Source organism: Lithobates pipiens, unplaced genomic scaffold (genome assembly GCF_037356315.1).
Source record: "Lithobates pipiens isolate NorthernLeopardFrog02 unplaced genomic scaffold, aLitPip1_a1.2 Scaffold_19, whole genome shotgun sequence".
NCBI classification, from domain to species: domain Eukaryota; kingdom Metazoa; phylum Chordata; class Amphibia; order Anura; family Ranidae; genus Lithobates; species Lithobates pipiens.
Window position 1 is genome coordinate 23,395,336 of NW_027507764.1, and position 12,818 is coordinate 23,408,153.

The following is a 12,818-nucleotide window of genomic DNA, read 5'->3' on the forward strand; positions in this document are numbered from 1 at the left end:
TCATCCTCATCATCCAGGAGATACTAGCAATGAGCACATCCGGGGGTAACAGCAATACTCACAGCCTCGCTGAGCTCCAGCTGGTCCGGAGGTTTCACCAGAGTCTTGGCCTGCATCCATTCATCAGCTCCATCCCCCATATCTGTGGAGTCATCATCATCCTACCAAAAGCAGAAGATCATCAGTGATGAAAAATTTGGATCACATTGTATTCCAACCAGGTCTACATTACATTACAGTACAGCGCTATGGAATATGTCTGAGCTATCGAAATGTAAAATAATACATTACACAGGTTGGCTGCATACACAGTGCTTTACATTCTGTATTTCCAGCACTTCTCCCTCCCAGAGAATAGGTGCATGTACTGTCCTTCCGAGTCACCCTTTTGGCACTGACCCCTACCCACCTCTGAGCAGCGCCCCCTACATCCATCCCCTACCCACCTCTGGAGCAGCGCCCCCTACTTCCATCCCCTACCCACCTCTGAGCAGCGCTCCCTACTTCCATCCCCTACGCACCTCTGAGCACCGCTCCCTACCTCCATCCCCTACCCACCTCTGAGCAGCGCTCCCTACTTCCATCCCCGACCCACCTCTGAGCAGCGCCCCCTACATCCATCCCCTACCCACCTCTGAAGCAGCGCCCCCTACTTCCATCCCCTACCCACCTCTGAGCAGCGCTCCCTACCTCCATCCCCTACCCACCTCTGAGCAGCGCTCCCTACCTCCATCCCCTACCCACCCCTGAGCAGCGCTCCCTACCTCCATCCCCTACCCACCCCTGAGCAGCGCTCCCTACTTCCATCCCCTACCCACCTCTGAGCAGCGCTCCCTACCTCCATCCCCTACCCACCCCTGAGCAGCGCTCCCTACCTCCATCCCCTACCCACCTCTGAGCAGCGCTCCCTACCTCCATCCCCTACCCACCCCTGAGCAGCGCTCCCTACCTCCATCCCCTACCCACCCCTGAGCAGCGCTCCCTACTTCCATCCCCTACCCACCTCTGAGCAGCGCTCCCTACCTCCATCCCCTACCCACCTCTGAGCACCGCTCCCTACTTCCATCCCCTACCCACCTCTGTGCACCGCTCCCTACTTCCATCCCCTACCCACCTCTGTGCACCGCTCCCTACTTCCATCCCCTACCCACCTCTGAGCAGTGCTCCCTACTTCCATCCCCTACCCACCTCTGAGCAACGCTCCCTACTTCCATCCCCTACCCACCTCTGAGCACCGCTCCCTACTTCCATCCCCTACCCACCTCTGAGCAGTGCTCCCTACTTCCATCCCCTACCCACCTCTGAGCAACGCTCCCTACTTCCATCCCCTACCCACCTCTGAGCAACGCTCCCTACTTCCATCCCCTACCCACCTCTGAGCACCGCTCCCTACTTCCATCCCCTACCCACCTCTGAGCACCACTCCCTACTTCCATCCCCTACCCACCTCTGAGCACCACTCCCTACTTCCATCCCCTACCCACCTCTGAGCACCGCTCCCTACTTCCATCCCCTACCCACCTCTGAGCAGTGCTCCCTACTTCCATCCCCTATCCACCTCTGAGCAACGCTCCCTACTTCCATCCCCTACCCACTTCTGAGCACCGCTCCCTACTTCCATCCCCTACCCACCTCTGAGCACCGCTCCCTACTTCCATCCCCTACCCACCTCTGAGCACCGCTCCCTAATTCCATCCCCTACCCACCTCTGAGCAGTGCTCCCTACTTCCATCCCCTATCCACCTCTGAGCAATGCTCCCTACTTCCATCCCCTACCCACTTCTGAGCACCGCTCCCTACTTCCATCCCCTACCCACCTCTGAGCACCGCTCCCTACTTCCATCCCCTACCCACCTCTGAGCACCGCTCCCTAATTCCATCCCCTACCCACCTCTGAGCACCGCTCCCTAATTCCATCCCCTACCCACCTCTGAGCACCGCTCCCTACTTCCATCCCCTACCCACCTCTGAGCACCGCTCCCTACTTCCATCCCCTACCCACCTCTGAGCACCGCTCCCTACTTCCATCCCCTACCCACCTCTGAGCAGTGCTCCCTACTTCCATCCCCTACCCACCTCCCAGTACCGCCCATTTTAGAGAAAAACAGAACCAAGTATAATTTTGTGGTGCTCAGTAATTCCTATTGAATTTAATGATAACAAGAAAAGCAGTAAATTGGGCAAACAGGGAGATCGGTCCCCAACCGGTCACCCAAAACACGAAAAATTTACTTATCCCGGTACTGGCTTAAACAGCATGAACTCAAAAGTTTTAATAAGTAAATAGATCATTTTATTAATGCAAAATAAAATCACATAATTCGGTACATAAAAAATGCATAGTAACCATCCAGATATATTAACAGCATTATAGTCCCCTAGGAAGGAGTATCACACTGAGATGAATGTTTACAGATATCATTTCTCAACATGTTTTGCTGCCTTAAAGCGGAGGTCCACCCTAAAATAGACCTTCCGCTCATCGGAATCCTCCCCCCCTCCGGCGCCACAATTGGCACCTTTCAGGGGGGAGGGGGGTGCAGTTACCTGGATAATCCAGGTAACTGCACCCACTTCCGGGATAGCTCTCTGCGGAAAGGGGCGTAGATTACGCCCCGTTCCGCAAGTGCCCCGCTGCCTGCTGGGAAACACACAGCTCCCAGAGGCAGCGGGGACCGTCCTTATTGCACAGCGCGACTCGCGCATGCGCAGTAGGGAACCGGGAAATGAAGCCGAAAGGCTCCATTTCCTGATTCCCATACCCAAGATGGCGGCGGCAGCACCCGAGTGACGATCGAGAGATCGGCTTCGGGTGCCGACATCGCGGGCACGCTGGACAGGTAAGTGTCACTATTTTAAAAGTCAGCAGCTGCAGTATTTGTAGCTGCTGGCTTTTAAAAAAAAAAAAAAAAAAAACGCGGAGTCCCGGCGGACTCCCGCTTTAATACCGCTTCGTCAGGAGAGTATCTGCAATTTGATTGATAGCGTATTAAACTCTCTCTTTCCCCCCTTTCCTCCTTTCCCTCACCTTTACACCCCTTTTCTTTTCTCTTTCCTCTTTTCCCTATTTCCCTTCTCCACATCCCATGTCCTCTTTCTCCATCTCCCCTTCTTTTCCTTCCCCCCCTCTCCTTTTCCCTCCCCTGCTTCTTCACCCCCCCCCCCCCCCCCCCCCCCGCTGCTCTTGCCACCTTCCCCTCCTTCGCCCTTTTTTCCCCTTCTTAATTGGTTCCTTATCAGTGCAGTTTACTTATCTATCTATTACTATTATTTTACCTAGATACACGTCCATTGTTTGCACGTCCCACTTAGACGCCGCGGGGGAACCCTGGTGGCACTTTTTGCCCTGGTCGCAGGTAAGCCACACTGCTCTATTTTTTTCTCCCTCACACTTTTTTTTCCCTTTTATTACAAAATAAAATTTCCCACACGTTGCAATGTTATGACAGGTATTGCTTAAAACTCAATCAAATTGCAGATACTCTCCTGATGAAGCTGTATCAAGTCCGCGAAACATGTTGAGAAATGATACCCATAAACATTAATCTCAGTGTGATCCTCCCTCCTTGGGGACTATAATGCTGGTGATATATATGGACTGTTACTATGCACTTTTTATGTACATAATTATGTTATTTTAATTTTGTATTAATAAAATCATCTATTTATTTATTATAACTTTTGAGTTTATGCTGTTTAAGCCAATACTGATATAGTCAGTTTTTCCTGTTTTGGGCGACTGGTTGGGGACTGATCTCCCAGTTTCCCCAATTTTGGACGACGGTACTCCCTTTCTAAACCCATACTTAGTTTGGGTTATACTCAAACTATACTCCCTAAGCAGTAAAATAGATCCCCTCCAACCAGCAATAACAACCACCACCACCCCCCCCCCCCCCCCCCCGCCCCAGCACCTATAGAGCCCCTGGTGTTCTATTGAGAAATACCCTCCATCTAAAAAATGCCTCCGATGGATCTGTGCATGTGCAGTACGCAACGTCACTCCAGCTGATATGTTGATCAGCTGGCATGGCTTCAACGCGGCGCATGTGCAGATCATCGGAGGCAGTATCCCCAGGAACAGGAGACCCCACCAGCAACAGATCTCCCAGCAGCCAGCCTCCCTCTCTCAAAAGTAGATCCCTCTAGCAACCATAGACCACCCCAGCAACAATAGATCCAACCCAAGAACAATAGACCCCACCAACAATAATAGATCTCCAATCAGCCGGCATTAATAGATATTCCAGCAGCCAAAAACAATAGACCCCCCCTTCAACATTAGATCCATCCATTGGCCCCAAGCAACAATAGACCCCTCTAGCAACAATAGATGTCCCAGTAACAATAACAGATCTCCCAGCAGCTAGCATTAATAGATCCCCCAGCAGACAGCAACAATAGACCCCTCCCTCAACAGTAGATCCCTCACAGCAACAATTGACCCCCTCCCCCCCCCCGAAACAACAGACTGCTCCCTCAACAATATATACCCACAACAATAGACCCCTCCCTCAACAGTAGATCCCTCACAGCAACAATTGACCCCCTCCCCCCCCCCCGAAACAACAGACTGCTCCCTCAACAATATATACCCACAACAATAGACCCCTCCCTCAACAGTAGATCCCTCACAGCAACAATTGACCCCCCCCCCCCCCAGAAACAACAGACTGCTCCCTCAACAATATATACCAACAACAATAGATCCTCCTGCAACAATAAAACCACCCGAGGAACAATAGACCCCTTACCAGCAAGAATAGATTCCCCAGCAGTCAGCCTTAATAGATCCTTCAGCAGCCAGCAACACACCCCTCCCTCAACAGTAGATCCGTTCCAGCAACAACAGACTCCTCCTTCAACAGTATAACCCGCCAGAAACAATAGACCCCCCCAGAAGCCACCATTAATGGACCTTCCAGCACACCCCGGCACCCGTTGCCGTTATATAAATTCAGTGCTGGAGCTGCATTCCCTGCGTTCCTGCTGAAAATAATCTGTGTCTTCTTCTGTACATGATATGCTTCATACTGCTCAGCTTCATTTGCTGCACTGTACATTATATACTCAATACTTCAGGGCTTTATACACTGTGCTGTACATGATATAATACATACTACTTTGCTTAATACCCTGTGCTGTACATGATATACTCTATACACTGTGCTGTACATGACATACACTATACACTGCTGTACATGAGATACGCTATACACTGTGCTACACAATACCCTCTACATCCTACTATGTATTATGTACTACCCTCTACAGCCTGTTATGTACTGCACTATACATTATATACTCCATACTTCATGACTTTATACACTGTGCTGTACATGATATAATACATACTACTTTGCTTAATACCCTGTGATGTACATGAGATACTCTATACACTGTGCTGTACATGATATACTCTATACACTGTGCTGTACATGAGATACTCTATACACTGTGCTACACAATACCCTCTACATCCTACTATGTATTATGTACTAAGCTCTTCTATAAGTACTGTGCTGCACAATACCCTCTGGAGTCTAGACTGTGCCATCACACACTTTGGTCCTCTGTTCCCCTCACATATATATCAGAATATCACAATAGCTGAAGCTGTGCTGTCCTTACCCTCCGCCTGGAAATAATCTTCATCTGTTTGGTGACATTTGGCTTCTGAGTCAGGACGGGTGCGATGCTCTGCAGAGACAGAACAATGTCAGAAGAGGACGGGGAGAGATGTTCTGCAGCCACACAACACAGCTGTGCCATGGAAGGATGGGGTGCAGTCCACCAGGGATATGAGTGGTGTACAGAGACGCGGGGGGGGGGGGGGGGGGGTTATTACCTGCTTGGCTCTGTGCGGCATGGTGACACCTCCCGGTTTGGTGTCACTGAGATCTCTGGACTGTCACTGCACCTGAATCACAACGGAGAAACAAATGTCATTCCTAAACCATATGGGACTGAAGAGAACCTGTCTGTACACAATACTGAAGGTCACTAATATATGTGCAGAATGGCAGAAACCACACGGTGCTCCGGGCAAGATCTCCGTTATGAACCCTCAACTGCCAGTCTCCAGTCCCCCCCCTCCCCCCCCCCCCCCCCCCAAAAACATGTCCTTCAATGAACTGGGACAGACGTTATAGAAAGACAAAAGCTACAACATGTCCTCCAAAAAAAGACAAATGATCTTTAAATGCAAGCAAGGTGATGTTTTAGGTCTCCCTCTGGTGCCGCCAGCACAGAACCCTGCGTGTCCCGGATCAGTGTCAGTGTCATAGTGTGGGTGGGCCGGCTGACAGAATCATCACAACAAATAGGGCAGCACTGAGTCATTCGTTGCTATGGTGTTAGCGGGCTGTCCACTATGGCAACGCATGGCGCTGATCCAGTGCATGTCGCATGAAGGGCCACCTCCAGCATCCCTCCAGATCTCCCACCCTCTGCCACACTGCTGGAGCCCGAAAAGGTGGGGCTCTGATGTGAAGTGGAGACTGTGTGATGGTTGCACTCTGTGATCCGGTAGAATTGAGATGGAGGGACTGTATGATGTGATGGGAGGACCTCGGATGTGATGAGGAGGACCCCTGTGATGAGGAGGACCCCTGATGTGATAAGGAGGACCCCTGATGTGATAAGGAGGACCCCTGATGTGATAAGGAGGACCCCTGATGTGATGGGAGGACCTTGGATATGACGAGAGGACCTCTGATATGAAGGGGGATCTCTGTGGTAACGGGGAGACCTCCGATATGAAGGGGGATCTCTGATGTAACGTGAGGACCTCTGAAGTAATGGAAGACCCTCTGATGTGACGGAAGAGCCTCTGAGGTGATAGGAGGACTCCTTATGTGATGGGAGGACCTCTGATGTGACGGGAGGACCTCTGATGTGACGGGAGAGCCTCTGAGGTGACGGGAGAGCCTCTGAGGTGACGGGAGGACTCCTTATGTGATGGGAGGACCTCTGATGTGACGGGAGGACCTCTCATGTGACGGGAGAGCCTCTGATGTGACGGGAGAGCCTCTGATGTGACAGGAGGACCTCTGATGTGACGGGAGGACCTCTGGTGTGACGGGAGAGCCTCTGATGTGATAGGAGTCCTTATGTGATGGGAGGACCTCTGGTGTGACGGGGGGACAAGAAGGAATGGAAAGCTGCACACCAAAGTAGTAGAAAGTCTCTTTATTGTAAAATCCATAAACATGAATGACCCCACAGAACGATAAGGCAGGTACAGGTAGATGCGTTTCACACAGCGAGTTGGCTGTATGGGGGGGGGGGGGGGTTGGTTGTATGGGGGGGTTGTACAGGGCGGGTTGGTTGTATGGGGGGGTTAGTTGTATGGGGTATTTGGTTGTATGGGGGGGTTGTACAGGGCAGGTTGGTTGTATGGGCGGGTTGGTTGTATGGGGGGGTTGTACGGGCGGGTTGGTTGTATGGGGGGTTGTACAGGGCGGGTTGGTTGTATGGGGGGGTTGTACAGGGCGGGTTGGTTGTATGGGGGGGTCATTTTATGGGGGGTTGGTTATATGGGGGGGTTGTACAGGGCAGGTTGGTTGTATGGGGGGGTTGTACAGGGTGGCTTGGTTGTATGGGGGGGGGTTGTACGGGAGGGTTGGGGTTGTATGGGCGGGTTGGTTGTATGAGGGGGGTTGTACAGGGCAGGTTGGTTGTGTTGGGAGGGGTTGTATGGGGGTGTTGGTTGTATGGGGGGGGGGGTTGTATGGGGCCGGTTGGTTGTATGGGGGGTTGGTTGTATTGGGAGGGGTTGTATGGGGGTGTTGAACAAGGGGGCACAGTGACATCACACGTCTTACCATACAGAAAAAGATCTGGGGGTAGAGCCCATAGCAGTGTAGTAAAGAAAGTCATACGCTTGGGCGCGCATACACAAGTATATACACATGTGTGTATCCCCAGAGAGTCCCCCACTTACATCAGGGGCCCTAGAGAGCCCCCCCTCCTCTTGGGGTCCCCTGCAGAGATTCAGGGCTATAGCCCCAAAAGCCCCCCCTAGCAACGCCACTGTGTGATAAATGGACACACCGCTCTATAATGTGACTGAGCCCCGCTCCATACACATGTCACACACTGTATAGAACAGAACACCCCCCTTCTGCTTACTGAAGTCAATAGACACAGCCAGGTGATGAGCATTTCCAGGAGGAGCCCCCCAGTTCTCCTATGTGGGGGGAATGATGACAGGGATGTCATCTCCATGCTCGGGGACTGAACCCCCCGGACCACCCCCACACCGACACTACACACAGCCTGACACCCCCTCCGGGACATCTCATCTTCCCGATCTCCCCCCCGTACCTGCACCCGCTCCGCTGTCCCCCGTGCTGAGCGGAAGTTGATCTTTGGTTGCCAGGATACGTGCAGACGCTCACAGTTACACGTGCACACGCACAGGAGAGTTCATGTGGCTGTCAACGGTTGTCATGGTGACGGGGCAGACCGAGGGCGGAGCCAGCGTGTGTGTGTTGTTTATGCGGGGAGCCAAGGAGAGCACGTGACCCCCCACTGACATCTATACATAATATAATAAGTGTGTACGTCCTTATCTCTATCCATCCCAGTATACATCATTAGTATATATACATCAATGTATACATCCCATTATACATCCATCCCAGTATATATATATATATATATATATATATATATATATACAATATCTGACAAAAGTAAGTACACCCCTCACATTTGTTGTAAATATTTTCTTCTATCTTTTCATGTGACAACACTGAGGAAATGACACTTGTCTACAATGTAAAGTAGTGAGTGTACAGCTTGTATAACGGTGTAAATTTGCCGTCCCCTCAAAATAACTCAACACACAGCCATTAATGTCTAAACCGCTGGCAACAAAAGTGAGTACACCCCTAAGTGAAAATGTCCAAATTGGGCCCAAAGTGATAATATTTTGTGTGGCCACCATTATTTTACGGCACTGCCTTAACCCTCTTGGGCATGGAGATCACCAGAGCTTCACAGGTTGTCACTGGAGTCCTCTTCCCCTCCTCCATGATGACATCACAGAGCTGGTGGATGTTGGAGACCTTGCGCTCCTCCACCTTCCGCTTGATGATGCCCCACAGATGCTCAATAGGGTTTAGGTCTGGAGACATAGACCTATCCATTCAAATAGACAGACGCCTAAGAGAGCGTGGCCTGGAGCGTACTTCCACAACCTCTCATCCCGTTTGGATGTTACCACGCGTGCCAAGCTCCACCCATTCGGCCCCTCCTGCTCCTGCCACGGCCGCACTGGACTCTTCGGAACCCATGCAGCTGGGGTTGCTCCGACCATCTTTGACACCCGAGGAACGCCAACGTCGCCGGGCCGGCAACCTTTGTCTCTACTGCGGAGAATCGGGACATTTTGTTCGCACTTGCCCTGCTAAACTTCGTAAGTGCTTTTCCATCTCTCCTGCTTCTCCACCCGTTTTGTCGAGTAACACTTCTCATTTGGCTGTACCTATTCTTTTGCAGCTCCCAGGAGGGAATATCCAAACCAGTGCAATAATTGACTCCGGGGCTTGTAGTGGCTTTGTGGATTTGTCCTTCACCTTAAAGAATAACATTCCTCTTCGGCCTAGGGTGAAAGGACTTTCGGTGTACCTGGCCGATGGCTCAACTCTTAAGTCTGGACCAGTGACTCAGGAGACTTCTCCGCTGCTTGCTACCATTGCTGGGATTTACCAGGAGCTTTTGTGCCTAGATGTTATCAAGTCTCCTTTGTTTCCTGTTATACTAGGCATGCCTTGGTTGAGAGCTCACAACCCACGTATTAATTGGATCACAGGAAGAATCGAGTTTCCTTCAGCTTACTGCCTTCAGCATTGTTTTCCGGTTGTCAACAAGGACTCTTCTTCCCTACTCTGCTTGGAAACGGACGCTGAGGTCCGACAAGCTGTACCCAAGGTCTATCACAACTTCTTGGAAGTGTTTAGTAAGAAGGGCGCTGGAACCCTACCTCTACATAGGCCATATGACTGTCCGATAGAATTGCTTCCTGGGGCAGAGATCCCTTTCGGAAGAATTTTTCCATTGTCTGAAGCGGAATTGGGGACCCTGAGATCCTATTTGGACGACAACCTGGAGAAGGGGTTCATTCGACCTTCCACCTCCCTGGCTGGTGCAGGGATCTTCTTCGTTGAAAAGAAGGACCATTCCCTGCGCCCATGTGTGGATTATCGGGCACTTAATAAAGTCACTATTAAAAACCGCTACCCCCTGCCATTAGTGCCCGAACTGTTTCAGAGACTGGGATCAGCTGAAGTATTTTCTATGTTGGATCTTCGGGGTGCCTACAACCTTGTCCGCATTCGGAAGGGTGATGAATGGAAGACCGCCTTCCGTACTCATTTCGGGCACTTTGAATCTTTAGTTATGCCTTTTGGTCTATGCAACGCCCCTGCCACATTCCAACACTTAGTAAATGACATTTTCAGAGACTACCTTGATCTGTTTGTAATTATCTATCTGGACGATATTTTGATTTTTTCCTCCACTCTAGCCGAACACCGGGAACATGTAAGGAACGTCTTAGCTCGACTCCGTCTTCACGGTCTGTATGCCAAGCCTGAAAAGTGTGTCTTCGAGCAACGAAGCATCCAGTTCCTCAGTCTGATCATCTCAGTGGAAGGAATTGAGATGGATCCCCAGAAAGTTTCTGCTATCCGGGACTGGCCTGCTCCTTCTGACAAAAAGGGGGTCCAACGATTTGTGGGGTTCGCTAATTTTTACAGGAAGTTCATTAAGGGGTTTTCCTCCATCATTTCCCCCATCACCGGACTGACCAAACAGGGTCAAAAGTTTCAATGGACTTCCGAAGCACAAGAGGCCTTTAAAACCCTGAAAGACTTGTTTGTGTCAGCCTCAGTCTTAAAGCACCCCGACTCAACTCTGCCATATATCCTAGAGGTGGATGCCTCAGAAATAGCGGTCGGGGCAGTGCTTTCCCAGAGACACGGGCCTAAGTCTCTTCTGCACCCAGTCGCTTTCTTCTCTCGCAAGCTAACTGAGGCGGAAAGAAATTACGACGTTGGTGATCGTGAGCTACTGGCGATTAAGGCGGCACTCGAAGAATGGCGCTATCTTCTTGAGGGTGCCATCCACCCGATCCTTGTTTATACCGACCATAAAAATTTAGAATATCTAAAGACTGCTAAGAGACTGAAACCACGACAGGCCAGGTGGGCACTCTTCTTCACCAGATTTTCGTTCCACATCACCTACCGTCCAGGATCTAAGAACACCAAACCCGACGCCCTGTCCCGCATGTATAGCGAACCAGAAAGTCCTTCGTCCCCGGACACCATCCTCTCTTCAGGGAACTTCCTCTTGCTCCAGGGGGACTTACTGTCTCAAATCAAGCAGGCTTCCACAAGTACTGTTCTTCCGCCTGACATTTCTCTACTATCCAGGGATGACCTCCTTTGGTACAAGGATAAGATCTACATTCCTCAGGAGGTGCGAGTCTTGGTTCTGAGTTTCTGTCATGACGATTTGTTGGCTGGCCATTTTGGGGTACATAAGACCATGGAACTGCTTCAACGTTAGTTTTGGTGGCCACAAATGAAGAAGGATTGCAGGGAATATGTGGAGGCATGTACCACTTGTACCATGAGCTTGGGGTCTGCTGAAGCCTTTACCCGTTCCAGATAGACCATGGAGGATGATCTACATGGACTTTATCGTTGAGTTGCCACCTTCAGAGGATTACTCCACAATCTTTGTGGTGGTGGACAGGCTCTCCAAAATGGCCCACTTTTTGCCAATGAAGGGCACTCCCTCGGCCGCAGAGACTGCCAAGACTTTCATCAGGGAGATTGTGAGGCTCCACGGCATCCCCGCTAATATCACGTCAGATAGGGGGGTGCAGTTCACCTCCAAGTTCTGGAGAGCGCTCTGCGGGGCTCTGAAGATTGAACTCTGCTTCTCCTCGGCCTATCATCCCCAGACCAATGGCCAAACTGAGAGGACGAATCAGACGCTGGAGCAATATCTGCGCTGCTTTTCTTCGTTCTCTCAAAATGACTGGGCTTCACTTCTACCCTTGGCTGAATTTGCATATAACAACTCTGTTCATTCTGCCACAAAGCAATCCCCGTTCTTTGCAAATTTCGGCTTTCACCCGCTGTTCTTATCTAACAACCTCCCTGAATGTCCGGTACCGGCTGTACAAGAGGACCTTAACTTCTTCAAAGCAAACAGTAAGCTTCTGCAGGAGACCTTGACCAAGACACAGAACTACAATAAGGAGGTGTTTGATAGGAAGAGAAGGGGGGAACTTGATCTCAAGGTCGGGGATCAGGTCTGGTTGTCCACCTTGAACTTAAAGCTGGATTGCCCGTCTAAGAAACTGGGTCCAAGGTTTGTGGGTCCTTTTCCGATTGTGAGGAAGTTGAATAGCGTGGCTTTTGAACTGAAGCTTCCAGAATCATTTCGGATCCATCCAGTTTTTCATGTATCCCTACTCAAACCTGCAGTTCCGGATTCTTTTGCCAACCGAAATGCCAGTCCTCCGGAACCTGTGATTGTCGATGGAGAAATCGAATACGAGGTTGAATCCATTTTAGACTGTAGAAAGAGACGTAATCAGACTAAATTTCTGGTAAAATGGAAGGGGTATGGGCCTGAGGAAAATTCCTGGGAACCGGAATCTAATATCCATGCTAGAAGATTGATCCTTGCCTTCAAAAGGTTCCATCCGGGTAAGATGGCACAGTTGGGCATCCGGAGGCTGCCCCTTGGGGGGGCAATGTCATGGTTGTCCCGGTGATCCAATGGCACATGGG

At 50.7% G+C, this 12,818-nt stretch overlaps 1 protein-coding gene across 1 annotated transcript in view; it reads right to left on the reverse strand.

Moving 5' to 3' along the window:
• DNAI1 (dynein axonemal intermediate chain 1) overlaps positions 1 to 8,459 on the reverse strand; it is a 243,505-nt gene extending 235,046 nt beyond the window's left edge. Inside the window, exons 1-4 of the mRNA XM_077490558.1 lie at positions 8,329 to 8,459; positions 5,849 to 5,920; positions 5,632 to 5,700; positions 63 to 161 (exon numbers count right to left, since the gene is read on the reverse strand). Coding sequence (XP_077346684.1) covers positions 63 to 161; positions 5,632 to 5,700; positions 5,849 to 5,869 — 189 coding nt within the window. The 5' untranslated portion in view covers positions 5,870 to 5,920; positions 8,329 to 8,459. The remainder of the gene's footprint in view (positions 1 to 62; positions 162 to 5,631; positions 5,701 to 5,848; positions 5,921 to 8,328) is intronic.
• Between the last annotated feature and the right edge of the window lie 4,359 nt (positions 8,460 to 12,818).